At 41.1% G+C, this 25,124-nt stretch overlaps 3 protein-coding genes and 1 long non-coding RNA gene across 5 annotated transcripts in view; 1 reads left to right on the top strand and 3 right to left on the bottom strand.

Moving 5' to 3' along the window:
• Positions 1-25,124, bottom strand: part of LOC116309268 (class I histocompatibility antigen, F10 alpha chain-like) — a 263,890-nt gene that overhangs the window by 71,420 nt on the left and 167,346 nt on the right. The window lies entirely within an intron of this gene.
• LOC120432707 (class I histocompatibility antigen, F10 alpha chain-like) overlaps positions 1-25,124 on the bottom strand; it is a 181,761-nt gene that overhangs the window by 89,874 nt on the left and 66,763 nt on the right. The window lies entirely within an intron of this gene.
• LOC116330502 (major histocompatibility complex class I-related gene protein-like) overlaps positions 4,506-25,124 on the bottom strand; it is a 135,483-nt gene continuing 114,864 nt past the window's right edge. Inside the window, exons 2-7 of one of the 2 annotated variants that reach the window (XM_031752851.2) lie at positions 11,007-11,273; positions 8,371-8,649; positions 7,300-7,602; positions 5,245-5,340; positions 5,001-5,018; positions 4,506-4,872 (exon numbers count right to left, since the gene is read on the bottom strand). In XM_031752851.2, coding sequence (XP_031608711.2) covers positions 4,826-4,872; positions 5,001-5,018; positions 5,245-5,340; positions 7,300-7,602; positions 8,371-8,649; positions 11,007-11,273 — 1,010 coding nt within the window. In that variant the 3' untranslated portion in view covers positions 4,506-4,825. The remainder of the gene's footprint in view (positions 4,873-5,000; positions 5,019-5,244; positions 5,341-7,299; positions 7,603-8,370; positions 8,650-11,006; positions 11,274-25,124) is intronic. The other variant, XM_039605491.1, reaches the window with a different exon arrangement.
• LOC120435670 lies at positions 7,519-23,899 on the top strand. Its single transcript, XR_005609815.1, has 4 exons — positions 7,519-7,553; positions 8,718-8,721; positions 8,910-8,912; positions 23,890-23,899. It is a non-coding gene; the product is annotated as an uncharacterized LOC120435670 (long non-coding RNA).

The raw sequence follows: 25,124 nt of genomic DNA, 5'->3' as shown, positions 1-25,124 counted from the left end.
ATGTTCTCGTCCATGCATTTGTGCCCTTGTGCATTGATTATTGTAACGCTCTTCTTTCTGGGCTACAGAAGAACAGATTTAGAGATTTACAGATGATGCAAAATGCAGCTTCTCACATTTTAACCAAAACTGGGAAATATGAGAACATTACCCCAGTACTGAAAACTCTTCACTGGTTGCCTTGTCAGGTTTGAGCAGATTTTAAGGTCCTGTTGCTCACCTTCAAGGCTTTAAATGGTTTGGAGCCCTCATATCTCTCTGACCCTTTGCACCTCTATGTTCCATCCCGTGCTCTTCAGTCTCAGCACACTTGCATTCTAAAGGTTCCTAAAGCCTGAAAAAAAAAAACTACTAGGGAGCGCGCTTTTTCTTATCATGCCCCAACTTTATGGAACAACCTCCCTCAAGATATTAGGCAGGCAGGTGGAGGTTTTCAAAGCTAAGTTAAAGACCCACTTGTTCACCCTATCCTACATGTCTTAATTCTATGCCTAATGTTTTTACTGGTTCTTATTGCTGTCCCCCTTTGTCTTTTCTGTTTTTAAACTTTGTTGTTTTTTGAGGGGTTTCTCTGTACTGTTTTTATTTATTCATCTTTTTTACCTTGATCTTTTTTACCTTCAAATAGCTTTTCAGCACTTTGTTGGAAAGCGCTTTATAAATAAAGTTGGGGTTTTTTTTTGCCTTTGGTAGATTCTCTTTTGGACAAAGATGTTGTAGATATACAGGAAATCAGGCCGAGAGAGGGGGGAAGGCATAACCAAGAGCCACAGATCAGACTTGAACCTGGGCCTACTGCCTACTGCTCTTCGGCCATAAAGCATATGGTTGCCTGCTCACCCACTGAGCCAAACCAGTGGCCACCAGTGTTGGGCAAGTTATTTTGAAAAGGTAATTAATTATAGTTACTAGTTGCCTCTTCAAAAAAGAGTTAATAACTGAGTTACAAGATCCTAAAAGTAATTAGTTACTTGAAAAGTAACTATTGCGTTACTTTAAAAAAAAAAAAGTTTAACCCTCTGGGGTCCAGGGCATAATTAGCCATTTTTAACTACTTTTGATTTTCCCTCTACATTTCACCTTTAAAAACGATTTACTTTGCCTTGTTTGGTATCATTCTTTTCAATCATAAAGCCTTTGAATGAAAATAAACACTGTTGTGACAGTGATGTACACTGTTCTGATGGTATATATGTATCAATCTATCAATTGTTTGTTGTAAGACTCAGATAATTATTTTTTTAAAGCGAGACATTTTAAATGAGAATAATAAAGAAAAGTATTTCCTTGTCCCCCGTTTCCCTGTTAATGCCCTACCTGGCCCCTGGCAACACTTTGCTAGACCCGCCCCTGCACAATTACCAGCTGTCAGCTACGTGAAAAAAGGATGCTGGTGTTATTTGTCTCTCAGAAACAGCTCATAACTTCCTTCAACTCATTCATGTCACCTAAAAGGTAAACCTGTTTCTCCATCACCTGTTCAGCTCTGATGATTCAGTAAGGACATCTCCTGGTTTCATCTGCATGTTTCCCTCTCACCAGATAACCAAACCGATATCATGACCAGCAGCTTCACAGCTGTGGCTCCAGCAAACATCAGCTGATACTAGAAATTAATATTAAATAAATTCTAACAACAGCTGATCAAGCTTAAAGGTGCTGCTGTTGTTTAACGCGACATCCGCTGGTTTCCTCTTTCTGGCGCAAAGTGGGCGATAAATAAACAAGAGAGAAAAAGCCGATCAGCTGATCATTGATCAGTTTCGTGATTGAAGTAGAAACGGGAGAGGAGAGAATGAGAGAAGAAGAGGCAGCTGTGCAGCTTCAGCTTTGTGTCTTTTTCATTGTAGCTGAAGTCCGGGACAAACTGTGTTCCTTTTCACCTCAATGCGAAACGCGTAATATTTTCTCTGAATACGAGGCGATTCTGTTTTTTTTACGGACGGTTGGCAACTCTAATAATTAACCGTATGAACAAAATAAAGTTCAACATCAGTAACATAGCACCCACCCAGCTGTATAGAAACTCCGTCATGCTAGCTAGCACGCAGTACGAAAATGTCAGCATACCGAAAATAAACTCCACCTAAACTTGGTTTATATCTGACTCCGATAGACTGCAGGTCATAACTTCTTACCTGAAGTTCAGTTCACCTGACACGCGGACCGGCGGCCGCTTGGGTCTCTCCTCTTGCCTCCCTTTTCCTTCATCCACCTGCTGGCTTCCACCACTTGCTAATGTTATTGAATCTGTGGAAGCTCCGCGATATCCACCACACGGTAACGAGTAACGAGCCTATCTAAATCCCAGTAACGAGTAACGCGTTCCTGGTTTTGGCATAATAACTAGTTACCGTGCTCGTTACCACAATAATAACGTAGTTACTGTAACGCGTTACTTAATAACGCGTTAGTCCCAACACTGGTTATAGGATACAGTCTGACTTATGCTTTCCTCATGGCATGGTCATGTAAAGTTAACACTTGTTTTGAGAAGATTTTTAAGCCAACATTGGACAGTCACATCAGCAGGTTGAGTTTTTCCAACTCCCAGGAGGATCATTGCTGCTTGGATTAGAAACTGCAGCATCTGCTCTTCATATGAGACATCCAGCGCAGCCTTTACTGTCTCAAATAGATCCAGTGTCGTCTCCATCATCACTGGATGTAGACTTCTAGTATGAACAATGGGATCCAAGAGTTTCTTCTTTAACATATCTGAGTTCTCACACTGTGATTAAAGCAAGTCAATAATATCTTGACAGAGAACAGAAAAATCAGCTTTAAATGTCCTTTATTTGTATAGCACTTTACATAGTCCCTAAGGACCCCAAAGCGCTTTACACATTCAGTCATCCACCCATTCACACACACGTGATGGCAGCTACATTGTAGCCACAGCCACCCTGGGGCGCACTGACAGAGGCGAGGCTGCCGGACACTGGTGCCACCGGGCCCTCTGACCACCACCAGTAGGCAACGGGTGAAGTGTCTTGCCCAAGGACACAACGACCGAGACTGTTGGAGCCAGGGCTCGAACCGGCAACCTTCCGATTACAAGACGAACTGCCAACTCTTGAGCCACGATCGCCCACTAAAAAGTCTGGAGAACTCTTCCTGAAGACTACTTAAAAAAAACTGACAAGAAAAGTTGCCTATGAGTCTGTTGAAGAATAAAAGTGATAATACCAAATATTCACTTTCCAGCTTGTTAAAATTGTACAAACTCTGTTTTTTGCCTGATATACTGAATTTGTAATTTTGTATGTTTGTACATTTTTCCATAAATCATTGCACCTATTCCTAATAAAGTATAAAGAAATGGAGGATAGCTGGAGACTTTTTTTCCTTTATATTTTGAGATAAAATGTGGCATTCATCATTCCTGGTGTGATTTCTGTAAAATAACAAATTGTTAACACAACCCTGAGAAAAACTAAACTTAAAAAATGTTGGATTTGTTTAAGATGAATATAATCTTCATCTGTAATTGTTTGGAGACTGCTGTGATGATTTGAGCACCCGGACAATGTTTTACTTCCCTCCAAGCAGTCATGTTTGTTTTATTTATATTAGAAACCCCTGTAACTGTCCCTGAGACAGTTAAAATAAAGTTGTTTATTTCATATGTTTCTGTGATAGATTCATGCTTAATTTGGTTCATTTATTTACAAGATAAGATGATAAAAGTGTAACATTGATTAAAAAACATGTCTAAAATATGTGATTACAAAATATGGGTTTGTTAAATATGTAAAGTGCTGTAAAGTTTGTATGAGGTAGAGTTTGCAATGGTCACATGACCAGAGTTTGGTTGAGAGCACAACCATGGCATGGTGGAGCTAGCATGGATACATGGCTACAGATGCGTCTACAGCTTCAACATTAATGTTATTCTGCATTTGGTCCAAGAGGCGCACACGGTATGGTTTCATGTATAATGTTTGTATAATGTTGCATATGTGTTCTACACTGGTAATGAGAGGACATTTTTGTGATATACATTATTGTGCATTTTTTCTGTTCTGCTTGCACAAGACTGTTTATGGACAATGATATGAGAGACTGATAAGCTCAGTTATGTTGTAAACTTTGTGTTTCTTCAGTTTTCACGGTGTCTGAAGACAATAAGAGTGAGAGAGAGAGAGAAATAAATTTCCGAAGACATCAGTATGATGCGTGGCCATTCTTTGTTGGACCCCTGTAGTTACAACCGCTTTTTTAAAAAAAACTAAGAGTTTTCCAAATTTAATGTTACCATTTACACTATATTTGTTAAATATTTGCTAACTGACTTTTAGACTTATTTCTTTTCAATTTAAATTTGGAAGGATCTGAAACCTTCCCATCACATTTTATACTGTGATTGATTTACATTCAATGAATTCTTAGTTTACTGGAAGAATGAGGTGACGCTGCTCCTTGTTTCAGGTATTTCCATAAGCCCAAAGAGACAAAAATAAACAAGATGACACAAAATAGAAAACAATGTTTAACAAGTTTGGTTCTGAAAAGTAATATATTTACAGTATTGTTGAATTTTTAAATGCTTACAGTTCACTAAAAGTATATATATACTTTGATTTTGGCGAACAAACTTTTGTTTTCGTTGATTTTCATTCAGATCATTCATCTGTGCCTCTCTTGAAAATGACTCTTAATAACTTAGATTAAAACAATTTCACCACTAAGAAATCTGTGTTTTTACAACTGCACAGACTCAAAGAAGTTTTATCAAATTAAATAAATTCTCACCTATAGAACATATTTTAAGACAGCTCTATTTAATATGAAGTAGCTCACTGTGTGCAGGGATGTCTGTCATTTAAGCTTGAGGAATCATTTGCTCCTGGACCTCACGGTTCTCTACAGCTGTAGGTCAGAAACACATCATTAGTCCACATCCTGAGCTTACTTTACACTTTTACAAACAGCTTAAACTGAGGAACGAGCCCTGAAAAGTTTTCAATCTACATCTCACAGAAACATGTTTTACTTACAACATGGAGGCCGTTTGTCTGTAATGAAAAAAAATAAAAATAAATGTAATTTTCCTAAGATTTCTTTCTGATACCGTTATTTAATATTTTCATAAAATTACAGCTCTAAGGTTTGAAGTGCTTACTGCTGATCAGAACAGATTTTTCTTTTTGGAGGAATTTTAGGTTTATTCCATTTTTGTAACATGAAAAACATCATCAACACTGAAGTAATAAAGACAAGATGTCTGCTTTGGTCTCTCACCTGTCTTCTTTTTGTAGATAATAAATCCAATAACAGCAATGGCAACAAGAACAACCACTGCAACAATGACAGGGATGGTCATGGAGAAGGGATTACCTGTAATTCAAAAAACAAACAAATCACAACCTGAACAGATAAACCAGGTTAAACAGGAACATCAATCTGACAAACAGCAGACAATCAGTTTTGCCTATAATAGTCAATGTGCGCTGTCTTGTTATTGTACTTAATTAATTAATGCAGTGGTTCCCAAACTTTTTTTGCTGGGCCCCCTTGTTTTACAAGAAAAATGTTCGCGCCCCCCCTCGCGCGCGCGCACGCACGAACACATCCTCCAACCACACACACCCATATTTTGCTCCATTGCGGTTTATTTCACACCTGAAACATTTAGTAAACAATTAAGCAAATACAAGTTATCTGCAATAAATTACAGGTAATAAGAAAATAAACTACTAACTCTTTTACGCTACGTCCACACCTACACGGGTATTTTTGAAAACGGAGATTTTTTAAAACTCATTTTTTGCGTTTACGTGTGGACGAGGAATACAGAGTTCGTCACGCAACGTCAAAGGTATGTGCCTCTTTTCACGTCACGCTGTGCACCACGTTATTGTTTACATGAGATGAATTGCAGAATAGCAGATAGAGACGAAATACTGTTAATCTGACTGTCTGCAGGTTTTACACGTTTACATATACACACGCGGTTACTGTCCCTCCATTTAGAAAGGCAGAGGCGTCACGGTGTAATTATTTTACATGTAGTTTTTTTTTTCCCTGTGTAATAATGTTCAACATTGCTATCAATACATTTTTCAATCCCTCTGCAAAATGGGTTCAAAAACATAAACAGCTGTGGGATACTGTTTGTCCGTGATTTGAACTGGGGGAACAAATCGTGGCAGGATCAGCCTGATATTATTGGTATCCCACTGTAACTTTACTGCATAAAGAGCTAACATGTCCAAAATGTCAGGAGTAGTTAGTCATTACAACAAGTGTTTGTGAACTAAAAATCAAGAATGTGGGATACTGTTTGTCCGTGATTTGAACAGCCCAGCGCTGCTCCCGACACAGGGAAAACCAATTCTGCAGGGAGACCTACCTTGGCACTTGTGCAGGTGAAACCAAAGGGAGGATATGCTTCACCATATTTTCTAGTCTTTGGCTTAGAATCAAGTTGGTTTGGAAACATATTCAGCGATGCTTCATCTGCTGCTTTGCGTTTGTGTGGGCACCCTGTGCTAGCAGTGTCCAAGCGTTGTTTTTTTTTTTTCCCCCTTTTCATGCCGCGCCCCCCCTGCAATGACTCTGCGCCCCCCCCCTAGGGGGCGGGCCCCACACTTTGGGAACCACTGAATTAATGAATTAAATCCTTACTTCTCTAAGCACTGGAGTGCAGTGTTCTGTGTGCTTATTTATCCTTGTTTTTGTTAAGTTGTTTGTTGCTATTACACTGAGAATAAAGAGAATTCCTATGGGCAAGAATTTCAGTCTGTAGATGTGCAAAGCTGGTAGAGACATACCCTAAAAGACTGGCAGCTGTAATTGCAGCAAAAGGTGGTTCTACAAAGTATTGACTCAGGGGCTGAATAATTATGCACACCCCACTTTTCAGTTATTTATTTGTAAAAATGTTTGGAATCATGTATGATTTTCGTTCCACTTCTCACGTGTACACCACTTTGTATTGGTCTTTCACCTGGAATTCCAATAAAATTGATTCATGTTTGTGGCTGTAATGTGACAAAATGTGGAAAAGTTCAAGGGGGCCGAATACTTTTGCAAGCCACTGTAAGAAAGCAGTGGAAAGCAAACATAAAAAATTAGGATTGAAAACAATAATCATTTTAAAGAGCTTTTAAAACTTTTAATTGAAAACAGTACATATGTTTTAGCAGACACAAGATGATCCCTAAATGAGACATATATTTCTGCAATACTGATCTAAAGAGCAAAATAAACTAACCATAAAGCAACATTAAGTAAACTCATTTAATAAACTAAATGTGTGTTTCCCACATTTATTACTTCTGCTTCCAATCTTACTTTTATTGGTCTTGATCACTGCTTTGTCCACTTTGGTGACGATGTCCTCGTTCACACCAGAGAGCTGAAACACACAGTCGTACCTCTGCCAGTGGTCAGGTTTGATTGATGAAAGATCCAGATAAACACTCATCTGAAAGGTCCCATCATGGTTAGTGAGAATTTCTCCTTTGTCCACATCGTCATGAATCTCCTTCCCATTTTTCCTCCAGAACATCTCGGCTCTGTTAGGATAGAAACCTGTAGCGTGGCAGGTGACTGAAGAGGAGGAAGACTTCTGGAGGAGAGACACTGAGGGACGAACTGAAAGACAGAAGAACAAGATAACTAAAAACTGTGATCACATTTACCTTTTAGACTACATCACAGAAAGATAATAGATACATATCATGTGATGTACCTAAAGAAATAAAGGACAACATTTTAAAATATTAGCATTCTAAATAGTTGCAAATTACAGTAGAAAATAGTTTATTTATTTATTTACTACAAATTTCTGGAGAAAATGTTGTAGTAGAATAAACCATTATTGGATCATTGATGGCATGATGTGAAGTGTGAGTTCTCAAAATATTGTTATATCTGTCATGCACTTCTACACCAAGCTAAATGACAATCAGGGTCTGTTTTTAAACAAATTTCCCCTAATAAAAATTGTTTTCTGGTGACACTAAAGTTGTATATGCAGTTTCATTCATGCTCTTCAACTATGAATTTTAAGACTATACCCAGTGGCGATCCATTTGAGAACATAAATGCATATCAGTCTTATCAGAAATGAAAAGTCCTGCCAGCTTTGTGGTACAAAGTCTGTGAAATGTCTAACTCCGCAACAGAGAACAAAGCAGGTCTACTGTCAGCAAGTAGATGCGATAACTTGTCTGTACTGCGGAGGTTGAAATCTGCAATTGATGGAGAGTGGACAACACTGTGATTTCCAGTTCTGATAACATCTTATTGACTAGTTAGAATGAGACAACCCACATCTCTGAACATACGCACTAATCAGCATCCGCCCCCCCCTTGTTTAACGTTGTTATGTTTAAAAAAAAAAGAGTCATGTAACTCCACCTGTTCTCGGCAGAAGATTCCTCCCATGACGCAAATAATTGTTCAGCCATTTAACACATTCCTGAGCAAGATAACTTTTTCTGTATTCATTGTCAAGCCAGTCACTGTTCCACTTCATCTTTGTCCTGACAGCCTGTGGTTTTGGAGAAACCCATGTCGCTGTGTTCAAGTCAAATGTTATGAAGTCTTCACCATCATATCCAAACTGTTTAAAACCATCTCTTTCTTCAGTCTCATCATCCCATTCACAGCCAGTCATCATTTGTAAAATGTGGGTACCTTAAAAAAAGAAAGAGAGGGAGAGAGAGAGCGAGATAGAGACAGAGAGACATATGGGAGTAAGCAAGTGAAGTTTTGAGCGGACATCTCATCTTTACCTGCACTGTACAAGAGAGAGAAAATTGCTGTGATGCTAATAATTAAACAGCTTTTTTCAATAAAAGTATGGTGATACAGAGCCAGCTTTTATCATATCAGATATGTGTCACTGAGATAAAAACAAAATAAATAAGAGAGAGCTGGCCAAGTGGGCAGCAGAGATTGTAAATCATACAAAAAATATGTAACCATTGCAACAGATATTTTGTACACCTGGCTGGTGCTTCACAAACACGCCAACACGTGTGACAGGTTGAAGGACTACTGTTGAAGGACTACTGCATATAAAACTGTTCAGTTAATACTAATTCATATCAGTTGATATAAGGACAAAAATAATGTAAATATGGTAAGAAAATGGTTGAGTTTATTATTTTTCATGTTATATTAATGGCTTTCATGTTACTTAAGAGAACTGCAATCTATACATCAGTGATCGGCTAGTAAGCCTTTTCTGGGATCGATTAGCAGTGTCTCTATTCTCCACTGGGGGGGCTTTCGCGCGTTCTCCTCACTGCAATAAACAACTGCATGAGAGACGCAAGTCATAATCACTCTCGTGATTCTTTTCCCCCTGTTTTCAGGTAAAAGTGTTTAAAGGTTGATATATTTTCAATTTGTACACTGTTAGGATATTTAAGAGGTAATCCTTCATTGGTTTGTAAGCTTTAAAAGCATTGTATTACAGTTTTGTGCACATATACGTGGCGGTTTTGAGCCTCAGTTTTGTACTGTGTAATGGCCAGTAAGATAACAGCAGGAGTTAAAAACGCCGCTATTGTCAGCCATTTTGTCAGGAAACCTGTTCTGGCATTTATAGTAAGCAATTTAGTATTTTGGTTTATTATTTAGTGTTTTTCTTCCACCATGTGACTAGGGATGGGTACCGGTGTCCGGTGCCATGATGGCACCAGTTCTGACATAAACGGTAGTAACCAGACCGAAAAGCAGCGCACATTTCGGTGCTTTTTTTTTCCTGAGCCAATTCTAACCAATCATTTTACGTTTCCGAGGATAGTAGGCGGGGCCAGGTACGTACGTTCTTTTAGAGCAGAGCTACAGATTAAAAATGCTCAAGGCGAAGCGATCAAAAGTCTGGCTGTACTTCACAGCAAATGATACAAACTCAGCAGCCTGCAACAAGTGCTTTAAGCTGATACTGTGATACTGTCAAAGGAGGTAACACCTCAAATCTGATGAAACACCTGGCGACGCATAGCGTTTCTTTTAAAGCCGAGAAATGCGCCGTGTTTGATAGCTTGCTGCGAGACCTCACACCGTGCACATCTACGGCGGGTGTGGTGCCTGTAATCGGACCTGAGTTAGCAACATCCCCCAAGAACCCGAAGAGTAGAGTCCTGGCCCCTAGCCCTGTCAGCGTAGCAGAAATGATGACGGATGATGATGCAGCAGCAGCCGTTCTTCTCTGCATGAGTAGCTTAATCTTGTTCGTGTGTAATTAACGTTGAGTACGCTAACCACGTTATTAAATTAATGCATGTAAGGTGAACTAGCAAACACCGTCGTAGTTACATGCGGCTGTCTTCTTGTTTGATGGCAGATACTCCTTTCACCCTGGCCAAAAAGGCTAAAATGACCAAAAAAACAGCTAAACATGAGAGGTTTTTGGACCAATTTTGTGTTCTCCATTCTTTAAGCACCGGTTTGAGCACCGTTTAAGCACCGGCATTGTTTCAAAAGTACCGGTTTGGCACTGGTATCGGATAAAACCTAAACGATACCCATCCTACATGTGACATTAAGCAGTACAGAATGTGAAACGTTTCTGTTCATTTGCACTGCAATAAACGACTGCATGAGAGACACAAGTCATAATCACTCTCGTGATTCTTTTCCCCCTGTTTTCAGGGGTGTAACACACGCTTCACTTATCTGTAACAAAATTTCCAGGTCTGTGAAAACTGGTGGAAAGCTTTCTGGAGTGATCAGTTTGAGCATCCAATCACACACTGAATGAACAAAAACAAATCCTCATCTGCAAAACACTGTATTAAGGTTGATCAGTGTCATCAAGTTTCTTTTTTCAGTGGCCACTACTGACCTTTTTACGTGGTTAATAAAGCGCGTGTACCAAACAGATTCTTAAAGATAATCATAAAATCTGTATTTAATTTATCATAATTCATAGAGGATATTAGTTTTTATTAAAATCTCTGCACATCATATCAATGAATGAATAAAACAACTGATGCATGAAGACTCTAAAAACATTTGCAAAATCTAAACCACAAACAAACCTCCACTTTGGTTGAAGCGTTCTTTTGCAACTTCCATGTTGGTTTTGTAGACTTCTTGAGTAACTACAAAGTTTTCTGTGTTATATTCCAAATACTCTGGGTGAGCTTTTGTGACGGTATGCACCCAGTCATGTTTGAGTTCAGCTTTTGCTGTCAGGCTGTCAAAGTGAATCATCTCAATCTCATCAACAAGCCCAACAGCAACAAACTCTGGGAAGGTCTGGATTCCAGAAGATGCAGTGTAGAAATACTTCAGCGAGTGAGTCACTATAAGAAAAGGAAAAAAAAAAAAAACAATCACAGTTTTCAGATTTAATAAAAAGAAAAAGACTAGAGCACAGTAATGATAATAATAAAATCTGCTGTATACTAAACAAAACAATGGATATATATTGATTTATTTTCATTATATATAAATATTGTGTATTTACAAATGTTCTTAATCTGAAATAAAACATTACAGTCCAAACATTTGAATATCAAAATATCACTTCAGTACTACTGATTTTAAAACAGTGTTTTCATGCTGATATCCAAATTATTTGTGGCAAAGTTTGTTCTCACCAAGTTCTAAATGACTAATTCTGAGTATTTTCCGCAATAATATAGACTAGTTCTCTTCATGATACTTAACTTTGGGTCATTTTTAATTGCTATTCTGTATTTTTCATGTTCATGTTATAATTGATTTATATTTTTCTTGATGTAACATACATAAAACAAGCATAGATAATTATATAATATAATATAAAAAAGACAAATGTGTAAATATGCATTAAAACCACTGTGTCTTAAATGCTTTATAATAATAAGTGTTTTATAACAGCTGTTAAAAACATGAGTGGAGGCACATGCCACACAGTTAATGTTTTAATGGAATCTGTCCTTTGTAAATGTGATGTGTTAATGTTTTACTGTTTAATGGCAGATTTCTCCACATACAAGACAGAGAAATTCCTGTCCCTGTCAAACAAAAGTGGACAGTATCTTTGTTTTTATTTTTAATATTTCATGTTTAAATTGATAAGTAAGCAAAGTATTTCCTAAGCAAATACCATTATTCTCATGCTAGTGCACTGAGTTATTATGCTATCAGATGACATCATTGATAGAAATCTGTTAGAATACTTTGTACCAGAGTTGGAAAAAATACAGACATTCTGTACTTAAGTAGAAGTACAAATACTATTTAAAAAATACTCCAGTAAAAGTTGAAGTGGTGATTCAACTTCTTTAGTTAAGTAAAAGTAAAAAAGTACCAGCTCTGAAGTGCACTCAAAGTAAAAAAGAAAGAAAAAAGTAGCTCTTTAAAGAACCTTTCTATTTTTGTGCAAAGCTGACTGAACTTCCATCAGTAGATGGGAATACAAACTGTAGACTAACTTTAAAAATTATACTCAGCTTGAATCTCAAGAAAAAGAAGAAAAAAATGTCTGTATTATCTGTTGCCTAAATTGTTTCTCCATCTCTGAAATTTGCTCTCTTTCTTTTCCCTCCATGTGAAATACAGTAGCTGAACCTTTAGGTAGCAATACACTGTACAAAAAACTGCACACAAACAGTTTATTTGTTGAGCTGATAGAAACACTGCATTTGAAATTACCTGACACTTAAAAAAGTCATTTTCTTTATGCTTGCTTGTCTTCTGTAGAGCTAGCTAGATGCCGAAGTACTGCAACCTCAACATATGGACACCACCAGTGGTTCCGCTGGTGTGGCAAAAACAAGAACAACAACACCAACAAAACCTACATTCCCATTTTTAACCACTGACCGTGGCATGCATGTCATCTCTTTTTATGTGGGATCATCCTCTGGTGATTAATACACAAAAAGGAATGCCTTTCATGTGTTTCTGTTTAGGCTCAGGTTTTATGTTTGGAGGCTTGCAGCAACTAAATATTAACTCCCCTCAAATACGTTAAAGCAAAAGTAACGAGCCTGTTTTAAAAATGTAAGGAGTAGAAAGTACAGATACTTGTTTAAAAATTGAGGGAGTAAAAGTAAAAAGTAATCAGGAAAATAAATACTAAGGTAAAGTGAAGATACCTAAAAGTTGTACTTCAGTATAGTAATGAAGTATCTGTACTTCGTTACTTCCCACCTCTACTTACCCATCTCAAACCCTTAAATGCGTCAGGACCAATAACTAAGGCTACGTTCACACTCCAGGCGAAAGCGCATCAAATCCGATTTTTTTAACCCTATGCGACCCATATCCGATCATGGTATGACAGTGTGAACGGCACAAATCCGATATTTTCAAATCCGATCTGGGTCACTTTCGTATGTGGTACTGAATCCGATACATATCCGATGTTTTAGAAAGCGACTGCTGTTTGAACGGTCATGTCGCATTAAATCCGTCTTTTACGTCACTGACACAAGACAGACGCCAATTATCAGCGCCGGAGAAGCGCCTGAGAAGACATCGCGAACGCTTCCTGGCCATCCAGTGTAGATGTTGGTGAAACTGTTGGGAAGACAACGTCGGAGAAACGTGAACATTTTATTTGTACTGTATAATCTGCAGATTCTGACAGAAATCTGCAACTATCCTTTGAAGCACCGCTCTCTAAAACAGCAATAAGGATAATTATTAGGTTATTTACATTATTATGTAAATAACAAAATAACTTAAAGCAAAAATTGGGAAACGTAAAGTCCGAAGTCTTTATATTAAGGGCCATCAGTCAAACAATATTGTTTGCTCTGGGTCTAAACAGAGCGCGTTGTGTGTGACGTCTTGTTTTGCGCATGCGGGCCGCTTTGAGTGTTCACATGAGAGAGCATTTGCTGTCGCATTTTATTTGTAGTGTGAACAAGCAGACAAAAAAAATCGGATTTGATCAAAAAATCGGAATTGAGCATTAAGACCTGCAGTGTGAACGTAGCCTTAGACTGACTGAGTTACAATGGGATTATTGAAACCACATTGAAAAAAAGTGGGAATTCATTGGGAAATATTTATTCTATTCAATTGAAACATAACAAATCATTAAGTTGTGACTGCATACAATGCTGACAAAAATAGACAAATAAACAAATGTAACCCTTATTTCTTGTTGGGGTAGCATTATTCGGTCTCTTTCAGCTATGAGTGTATTGCGGCCAAAGTTGATTCTAACAACGATCTTCCATAATAAACACCAACATGGCAGGACAGGGTGCACTCAGCTTTTTTTCTTCGTCGCCTCTCCGACACACATGTACGGTGGCCCTGAGAGGCCGTTTATCAATGCCCAAATGCACGCGATGCGTACTCGCGTTCTCGGTGAGTACGTGCTAAGCCAGAACGCACGGGAGTACGTACCCGCCCGAGAACGCGAGCACGGACTCGTGGGCCGCCTCTCAATTCTCAAATGCTGTGAGCACGGACTCGTGATTTGTACCAGCGTGCGTGATGATGTCACAGGTCCGGAGTTTTACTGCCGTCCCTCCTAATTTAACTGTGAGTAACATGTTATGAAGCTTAACTTTAATCACAGCCAAACCGGTTTACTCAGGAACAAATAAAACACTGAAATAAACCAAACATTAACATTTAGAAGTGATCTAAGTGACGATATATCATTTTTAACCTCAGTAGTGAAACCTCTAATAATAAAAATAGTGTACATGTACATACCTTAATAAAAACAAGCAGGTGAGATGTTAGAACGCTTTTATTTCTATTCTAGTGGACACTCAATACTATAAACAGCTGCTGGGGTTTCTTTAACCTGAGTAGTGAGAAGTCCGCGAGCGGGGGGGCGATGTGCGGGAGTCCGCTGTTGAGTTTTGGACGAAATGCATTCTGGGATATATAGCTGTCCCAAGTCTACACCGATGCATGCTCGATAAAATGGGCGGATCGAGAACACATCCGGGACTTTTTCGCGTTCTCGGCGTGATGCGTGCCAATTGGAACAGTACTTGGTCTCCGACTGATGACGTATCACGAGTACGACGAGAACGCAAGCACGCACAAATACGCATATTGATAAACGCCCAAACACTCCAAAAGCACATAAAACAAAACGGAAATAGAAAAAACAGATTTCCAAAAACACAAGGGAAGTGTTTCTGGGGAGACAATAACCCGACGGACCAGTTGCAGGAACCAAAACATGCTAGGTAAGTGTGTTTTAATCTCATGAGTCATAAAATATTGATGACGGATTTTTAGGCTAAAAGTTAGGCTAACACACTTGCCTCTCATCTTTTCTTTCCTGACAAAACCGACAGATCCTCCACTTCTTTTAAGTGTCTCCCAGCGCAATTCTTAGCATATTTTGGTTCCTGCAACTGGTCCGTAGGGTTATTGTCTCCCCAGAAACAATTCCCTTGTGCTTTTGGAAAAATGTTTTTTCCTATTTCTGTTTTCATTTTTCCTATTTCTGTTTACTTTTTTCCCATTTCCGTTTTAGTTTTTCCTATTTCCGTTGTGTTTTGTGTGCTTTTGCAGCGTTTTTGTTATTGCTGGTGTTTTCGTAAGTTGCCGTCTGTTTGGCCTCTCAGGGCCACCATACACATGGCTCACGGCATGCTATTATTAGGAGTTGGTGGGGTTTCTCTTGTGTGGTGTCATGGGTTTGCTTCCTTTTTCAGCACAGGTAGGTGGGGCGGTGTGTCACGGGATGCTGGCACACCGGCGGTACATCAGACGTCATTTGATGGAGCGTGAATTAGGAGCAGCGCAACAGACATCTGGTGTTGGAGTATTGTCGCCTCCCTGAGTGGTAACGTGTTTGTTAATCTCCACGGTGTGCACTACGGCCAACCCATGTTTTAGATTTTGTCTGCTTACCTGTTGTCTTGTATCCTTAGCCGGATCCATCACCCGCTTGCCTGACAGCTGCTGGTGAAGCCGTATTTTCGGGATAATTTCAGGATGAGCTCTCCAACTCTCCCCATGTTTATTGCCGCTTTGTACCGATTGTTTGGTATCTTCCCCTAAAATTTTGTTTTCCTTTTTCTCGTAGATCCACCCTGTGTGCGCCGATTACCCCTTTCCCTCCGAGTGCATGTCAGCCCCCTTCCCTGGTTTCCATCCGTTTATTTATCTCTGTACACAATCTCCCACCCTGTGTAAATAATCCAGACACTGTAAATAAAAAGCACTTTCTGGATTCCCTGCGTTTCTGTGTGTTCTGCCATAGAGTCCGTTCGTTCAGCCTAACAGCTATAAAACAACATACCATAAAACAGTCCCACAGTAACCACTAGGTAGGAATCAAAGTTCTTACAAAATGCCATAAGAAATCAGATTTAAATGTTATACATAAAATTATAAAGTGAGATAAGTGATAATAAAGTAATTAATGAACTCAAATGTGTAAACTCATACAATAATATTCCAAAACCTAGTACACAAAATCAAGTTATAGTATTATCTACAAAAATTAAACATGCCCAGAGAACAAAAAGATGTGTGCCATAACTATTTTACACAAGCTTTAAATACGTCTGTAAAGCAGGTAAGGCTTACTGTAAATTTTCTATGTAATATATAAAGTTCAATGTAAAATGTAAAATTTAATGGAATCTGGTCAAATGAACTTGTACTTGTTTCGTATACATTCAACTTATACCAAGTGTTGAGTTATTTAACATATATGGTCTTATTTGTCATATGTCAAGATTTTATTTTATAAAGACACTTCCTGTTATGTTGCTGAGAATACGCGAGAGATTAGGTGATCACGTTTAATCGGTTATAACTAGTGGTGCAACGGATCACGGTTGATCCGAAATCCGAACCGATCCCACTCCACGGTTCGGTACTGTCAGGAAGAGAAAGATATTTTTGTGGCTATTTTTATAATCATCATTAACATTTCATTATTAATAGTGAGGTTGCATGCAGATGCATTCAGATGTTCAAATATATTGGTATTATATTAGTTTTTATTACAGGTCCAGTAAGAACCACTTTAGACTGTTGAGGTGAATCTATAATTTTAAAGGCTTTTGAATGTTTTTATATTTTTACACTGAAGTCTTCAGTGGGGGAGAAACTGAGTTGCAGGCTGACAGGAAACGCCAGGCTTTGCAAAAGTGAAACTGAAAACAGAGTCTGAGTGTAAGCCAAGAGCAGGGTGTTTTATTATGCATTAATATCTCTGATTAAGCTTTAAGTAGTTGTATTAGATTGAAACATTTGTTTTATACATTTTACATATAAGTCAAGATAGGTACACACAGGATGGCCTTAGCCTGGTTGCTTAAGCTGAGGTCAATTAAGGTGCAGCGTGGATGTACAGACATACACACATACACACACACATAGTTTCAGTTGTGCTGGCCTTCTGTCTAGTGGAAAGGTTACAAGGTCTAGCTGGGGAGCTGAGAGGTGAAACAAAGGGCAGCAGAAGCTGACATATACATACACACATATTAGATAGACTCCTTTGAGTAGGTAAGAGTTTAATTATGTTTTGCTTGCAACTGCAAAGTGGGGGTGCGTACGTGTTAGTTTGTTCCAGGAAGTACACCAGATGTCCCAGAGATAAGCGACAGCGAAGACGAGCTGAGGGGAAGCACCGAGCCGAAGACAATGTTGTTTTTAAAACTGTGTTCAAAGTTAACTGAACGTTTGTGGTTTTGGAGTGACGTATGCTGTACTGGATCTGCCTGACAACAGAAACGCTATAAAGCCTTTGTCTGACTATTGTAAGACAGTTCAACGCTGATTGGGCTGTTGGACTCCGCATGTGTAATTCATTAAAATGCCGTCTAATTGCACCCGGCCGGATCTGTGGTTATTTTGGATTCCTCCTCAATATATTTTGAACCCTAACAGTACGCACGTGATCCGAAGATTCGAAAAAGAAAAAAAAAAGTATGTGTATGGTGCACGTGGTCAGTCTGTCAAGCGGTAGTTATGGCCAGCGCTAGCGGTCCAAGTAGTGGAGCAGAGGAGTTTGCGGCATTTAAGCAGCCCTTTGCTGCCCAATCCGACCGGGCTAAAGCTATTACAAAAGCTATTGGGGTGTTTAGCTGCAGACGGGAGGCCGTATTCCGTTGTGCAAAACAAAGGGTTTAAACTGTGATGAACGTGCTTGAGCCATGCTATGATATCTCGTTGCGCGTCCACTTCAGTGTGACAAGATCGTTCCAAGCATGTATGAGCAGGAAAACTTTAAAGTTATGGCTGAACTGTCCCAGGCATCTTCTGTTGCTCTAACTACAAATGGGTGGACCTCCAGGGCAACGGAAGGCCACGTGACCGTGACCGCTCGTTATATCACAGCGGAGTGGTAGATACAAAGCCCTGTACTGCCCTATAGATTACATTAGATTAGATGAAACTTTATTTATCCCTTGGGTGGGTTCCTCCGGGATATTCAGTTTCCAGTAGCACAGCACCAACAGAAGTTGCAGAATGTGAGCAGAAATATACCATATATACACATATATAAATACAGAGAATACAAAAGGGATAAATAAGAATAAATAGGAATAAGAATACAAGGGAACGGCACGTTTCAAGTATTGTGAGTCTATTACACTGTTGGATATTAACAAAAACTATTGCACAGTGAAAAGGCACTACAGCTTACTTGTTCCACCCTCCTTTGTCCCCGTTTCCCCTCCCTTTCCCCTCCAGCGAGGAGTTAAACAGTTTGATGGCGTGTGGGACAAAGGACTTTTTAAGTCTGCTGGTCCTTGACTTTGGGAAAAGTAACCTGTCACTGAACAGACTCCTCTGGTTGTTTATGGCCGTGTGCAGAGGATGCAGAGGATGCCCAGCATGGTCCATAATGTCCATATTGCACCTTAATTTGTTTTTATATAAGTGTGTGGAATGAGGCTTCAGTTGAATGTTTTTTAATAGGCAAAAAATACTTAAATAAGTAAATGGCGAGTCGAATTTTTGTCATTTTTTTCTATTTTTGCTGATCCAAAAATTGATCCGATCCGTGACTTAAAACCGTGATCCGATCCGAACCGTGAGATTTTTGATCCGTTGCACCACTAGTTATAACGTGGGGACAGAAATATAAGTTCCAACATGTATGGTATCCACAGAAACCTCTGATTCTCAGCTAAAATCTCATATAACCCATTTTTACAACCACCAAACACAACGAAAACAAGCCATGATTAAAAGAGCAGTTATGTAAACCAGAACCAGAAATTCTTCAGACTTCATGTAACCGGCTAAAGAAAGGCTAGATATCTTCGAGAGTTAACACCAGTTCCAAACAATAAGTTTCACCACGCTCCGACCAAAATTCACTGAGGTGTCTAGCCGAGAAAGTTGAGTGCAAAAGAAAATCCATCACTGGTCAACATTTCACGAACCAAGAGGAGCGTCAGTTTTCATCAGCATTTGTCCGGGAGGGGGGCAAGCCGAGGACAAGCCCCTCAACCCCTTCCCTGGGCCCGCTGAAGGTTGCCAGGGATTGGCAGATGCAAGTGGACTTGGATCAGAGGCTAATTTTTCCCCCAGAGATCGTAACAACTACTCTGCGACCAGACCCCGTCCTTTGGTCTAACTCCCCAAAACTGGCTGTGGTGAGAATAAGGCACAGCGGGACCACAGATCTTGAATTTGAGCCATCTTTATTCAGCACTTCTCACCACAACACACACCAACCCCTGAGTCCCCGTGTTTTAACACGGGCGTGATTGCAACCTTGTGGTGGCTGTGGCTGGATCAGCTACTGATCAAAAGGTCGGTGGTTCGATCCTTGGCTTCCTCAGTCTGCATGCCAAGAATCCTTGGGCAAGATACTAACCCCAAATTGCCCTCCGATGCGTTCATCAGAGTGTGAATGCGTATGAATGCAGGTTAGTTTGCACTTGTGTATAGAAGTGCTTGTACGAGTGGGTGTGAATGGGTGAATGAGGCATGTTGTATAGAGCGCTTTGAGTACTCCGGGAGAGTAGAAAAGCGCTATATAAGAATCAGTCCATTTACCATGCAATCCACGCCCCACCACATACCGCCATCGCCTGATTGAGGCCAGGGAGCCATCCTGCCGAACCTACTCCCCCCCACCGGCTTCCAACCCGACAACAGGGCAGTGTCTCTTGCGCAGGCCGCAAAGTCTCCAGCGGTGATGGCAACGCTGGTCTGGAGGCCGGTAACGCTGGTCCAGCGGTCGGCCAACTGGCGAACCGGCACGACCCTGCAGGCACAGCCGTGACCACCTGCTCACAGGCAGCTGAAACAGCGTCCGTTGTTCCGGGACAACTCGCGTCTCGCTCTCAGCCCCAGGTCGCGTAGGTCCCCCTGACCCGCGCAGCTCCTCCATCGCCTCCAGCTGGAGCAGCTGCTCCACTGCTCCCAGCTGTACAGGACCCTCGTGCACCTCCTGCCTCTCCAGCTGTAGTGGCTCCTCTACCGCTCCTGGCTGGAGCAGCCCCTCATGCAGCGGCTCCTCAACCCGCAGGCATGGCATGGCGCCTCATCCACCTCCGGCTGGAGCGCCTCCTCAACCGCTCCCAGCTGAAGCGGCCCTTCCCGCAGCGGCTCCTCTACCTTCAGCAGGTGTAGACTCTCTCGTGCCTTGTCCGCCGCCTCCGGCTGGAGCGGCTTCTCCACCGCTCCCGGCAGGAGCAGCCCTTCACCCGGCTGCTCTCCCTCCTCTGGCCAACGCGGACCATTGCCCACCTTGTCTACCACCTCCGGCTGTTGAGGTGCCTCACGTAGCTCCTCCACCGCTTCACAACCATCGAGACACACCTGTGGGGGTGGCACCCAGGCCCAGAGCAGCGCCGGCAGATCCCCAATCCTTTCTAGGTGGCGCTCGGTCTGGTCCTGCAGCTCTCCTTGCTGGCAATGCACCTCTGCCGCCTGCTCGTGCTGGATGGCCGCCAAGTCAGCCATCATCTGGGACAGCTCCTCCCTTCCCTGGCTCTGTCGTGGGCCCGTCGTGCCACGTCCTGGGTTTCTCCACCAGTGTGGCGAAAATAAGGCACAGCGGTACCACACATCTTCAATTTGAGCCATCTTTATTCAGCACTTCTCACCACAACACACACCAACCCCTGAGTCCACGTGTTTTAACACGGTGGGCGTGATTGCAACCACGCAATCCATGCCCCACCACACTTGCATACGTCATTGAGCAAAGGGAGGAAGCAATTGAGGAAGCATTTGAGCGTAAGAAGCTGCAGTATGCCAAATTGGCTGGAAGATCAAGTGCGTCCGGTGGAAGTGGAAGTGCAGGGGCTTTGTTGCCAGTACAAGAGCAAAACTGCTTAGAGAGACTGGGATCAGAGGACAGGTGGAACGGCAGGATATAAGAGAATTAGCTAACACTGCTAAGACGACCAGTTACTGGCTATGGCTATAAAAGGGCTGACATCACTTGGGCAGCTAAGGCAGTCATCTAGCTCTACGACAGAAATTAGACGACCTTGAAAACAGAGGACGGAGAAACAACCTGCAATTTGCTGGCTTTCCAGAGGGCTGCGAGGGTTCGGACACTTTGACCTTCATGCGCAACACAATCCCACAACTCGTCGAATTCCCGGGCGGGCTGGAGATTGACTGTGCACACCACAGCCTAGTGAGACGCATACCTGACGGTCATTCCCCGAGGGTCATCATCGCCTGATTTCTACAATTCCAGGACGGGGAGTGGATCGTGGAAGCTGCACGGCGGCTGGGGCAGCTGAGCTGGAATGGCCACAGCATCATGATCTTCCATGAATACCCCAAACTCGTCATGGACAAAAGAGCGGCATTTAATCCCTGTAAACTTCTGCTACACAAAAGGAAGATCAAGTTCCCAGCGGTGCTTGTGCTGAAAATGACGGAGAGCAGACGTGAGTTTACCGACCCAAAAAAGGCCCAGGACTACATTCTGTCTTTAACTTAAGGGAGTTATTTACAGTCAAGGGCTTGGATTTAAACACTACCCCCTTTTTTTTTTTGCCCTAGCATTAATTAACATGCCATTAAATAGCGGCCCTTGGCTGCTTCTCAGTTATAGTATTTCAAATTATTGATATACTTTGCACCTCCTAACTGTTTAAGTTTCAATATTATAGGGCTTCGGGATTTGATTTGATTTATTCAGTTGTGTTACTTTTGAGAATACGACACAATCTGCTCACTAAGACTATTAAATTCCTCTTCTAGTAATTCAGTCCTCATGAAGCCCTTCTCAGTTTGTCAAGGGACAGTTCTAACCAACCTGCACAGAGGTGAGTTTGGGCGGCTAAGTCCCGGAATGACTGCTCTCCTCACATTACATTGACTTGTTATGCTGCTGCTGCGGGTGACGTGTCCTGTTCATGACTGTTCGACTGGTTACAGTCACGGGCCACAAAGTTTATGTTTGGCTTTTTGGTGCTCATAGCTCACCTGAGGGTGACTAGTGTTCTTGGTCGCCCCAGACATATCTTTTTAAATGTTTATCAGTTGTTTTTTTTATTTACTTCCATGCCTCCCTATTTTACTTATAGCCAGCCTTCCAAAGATTGTCCACTGGGTATTGAACTCCTGGTTTTAATAATAAGTTACCCCACTGTTATATGTCTGATACATACTGCATGATGGCAAATAAGTAGCAAAGGGCCCTTACCTTAATGACCTGGAATGTAAAGGGCCTTAACCATCCAATCAAAAAAAAAGAAAAAGAAAATCATGACATTTATCAAATCACAAAAAGCTGACATTGTCTTTCTTCAAGAGAGTCACGTGTCTCCCTGTCAAAGGAAAATGGTGTATATGTGATCAGCTACATGAAATGTATTCTTTTATGTATTACTAAGCAATCCACACATCTATGTGACCTTTCACCTAATAACTTTTGACATGAACTCTTCTGTGATAAACAACTTACAGCTTCCTCTTTTTGTTCTAGAACATACAGATTTAGAAAAGGGGAACCTCAGCTCTGAGTTCTTAGAATAACTCTGTTATCTTTGTACACACACACACACACACACACACACACACACACACAGACACATGAAAAGTATAAATAAAGGACGAAGACAGTGATGAGACGCAGGTCGTGCGTCCATGACTGCCCTCGCGAGTAAAGACAATCTGCAGTGTTTGTGTTTTCTAACTCAGGTGTCTCAAGCTGAAGAAATACGGAGTGATTTAAAGAAATCCCCTGTCACTCCCCAAGAGTCAGATAAACTTTGCATGATTGGGTGGGTCAGGTATTTTTTTCGTGTGGCAGCAGTCAGAGTATGGGTGTAGCAATTTTAATTCATAAGCAGCTACAGTTTAAATGCACCCGGATGGTTAAGGATGAAGATGGGTGGACATTGCTACTCTTGGCTGAGATTCAAATGCCATAGGATGATTTTAAGCAATATCTATGCACCAAACATTGACAACTGTACCTTTTTTGGAAACTTGGAATGTAAAATTAGTGATATGGGCGACTACCCAATCCTGATAGCAGGGGACTTCAATTTGGTCATGGATGATATACTGGATCGAAGCACTCCCTCACAGCACACTCTAGATCAGCTTCGGTTGCTCTAAAAATGTGTAGGACCTTGGGTTTGGTAGACGTATGGAGAGTATTCAACCCATCCACAAGAGATTACACCTTTTATTCTGCCCCCACAACGCTCTGTCGAGGATAGATTATTTTCTTATGTCAAATTCTATCATGCCCTCAGCAATGTCTTGCTCTATTGGTAGCATACACATATCTGACCACAACTCGGTGCTCCTGCATCTGAGCTCATTTGGTAGCCCCCTCAAGTCTCCCAGATGAAGGCTAAACTCAAGCCTTTTGCATGACCCCAACTTTCTCCACTTCTTAAGAGAGCAGATTAATTCTTATATAGAAATTAACCTCTCTACAGCTCCCAGTACGGGTGTGGCATGGGAAGCTTTAAAGCTTATATCAGAGGGTTCATCATCCAGCATGCCTCATAGGTGAAGAGAACTGCTCTAGCCAAGCAGATACATCAGGAGAGGAAGATTGCCATAGCTGTAGTGATGCACGAATCATGAACGAATCGTTCAATACTCGAGAATCACTTTACTGACTCATGAATCATGATTCACAAGCCCAACTGACTCACTGACTCATCCCTGTTGCTGTTAGCAGCAATATATCTAGCTTATAATTAAAATTGTGGAGAAAACACAACATCCAGTATCTTAACAAAAAATTTCTGCTCTGAACTGGAAGAAAAACCCTGAGTAGAAGCTCACATCAAGACAATAGCTCCTCGGTTCACAGTAGCATCACTCTGCTAACATGCTAACAGCACATTTGAGCTACTCACCCCTCCTTTCCTGTGCTGAATCGTAGGGTAAGCGAATCACTCAGGACTCGCTCACCCCCTCCCTCCTGTGCTGAATCATAGAGCGAACGAATCACTGGTCGTGTCCAAATTCATGGGCTGCATCCTCCTGAGGACCCGGCCTTCGCGGTCTACGTGGGCCGGGTCCTCAGAAGGTCGGGTAGGCCGGAAGTAAATGGCTGTGAAATTGGACGGTCTAGCCTTCTGATTAGCCTTACCGCTGTCTCGGTGTAAACTCAGCCGTCTGCTCCTTGCTATCTAAAATATAACAGGACACTGGCGTAAATTCTCGACCATCTCACACTTCTGTTTAATCAGTTTTCTGTTTGACGTTTATTCAGCTGTGTGAAAACCAAGGAGGAACCCACCCGGGCGATTAATAAAGTTTTATTTTATCTAATCTAATCTAATCTAATAACTTTAATCTCAGCCAAACCGATTTACTCACGAACAAATAAAACACTGAAAAAAGCCAAACAATATCATTTTTAGGTTGTCTAAGTGACTTATATATTACGTTTAACCTGAGTAGCAAAAGTCCGCGGTGATCTGAAAATGATGTGCCAGGAGTTGTGCCGTTCTCGGTGGCTTCAGTGACCCTCGAGCTCCCGGCTAGCTATCGAGCTGGTGGGTAACAGACGTCTCTGAAAACGTTGAAGCACTTTTGCAAATATGCGATACCTTGATAAACCGAGCAGATATTTAAAGTTTACACAGCTACATTCTCGCCTGAAAATATGTTAAAAGTTTATTTTGTGACCCAGAAAGATTAATAAAAGTAATTTTAAAACTTAGTAGCGGCCGCCATTGCCGGAAACTGGAGTTTGGCTGGGCCGCGCTATGAATTCTGGGATATGGTGGGCCACGAAGGACACACCCGACCCATCTGTCACTACC

The sequence above is a fragment of the Oreochromis aureus genome, linkage group 22, assembly GCF_013358895.1.
Source record: "Oreochromis aureus strain Israel breed Guangdong linkage group 22, ZZ_aureus, whole genome shotgun sequence".
NCBI lineage: Eukaryota > Metazoa > Chordata > Actinopteri > Cichliformes > Cichlidae > Oreochromis > Oreochromis aureus.
The sequence above is the reverse complement of the archived record's forward strand: the minus strand, read 5'-3'. Positions and strand labels throughout refer to the sequence as shown.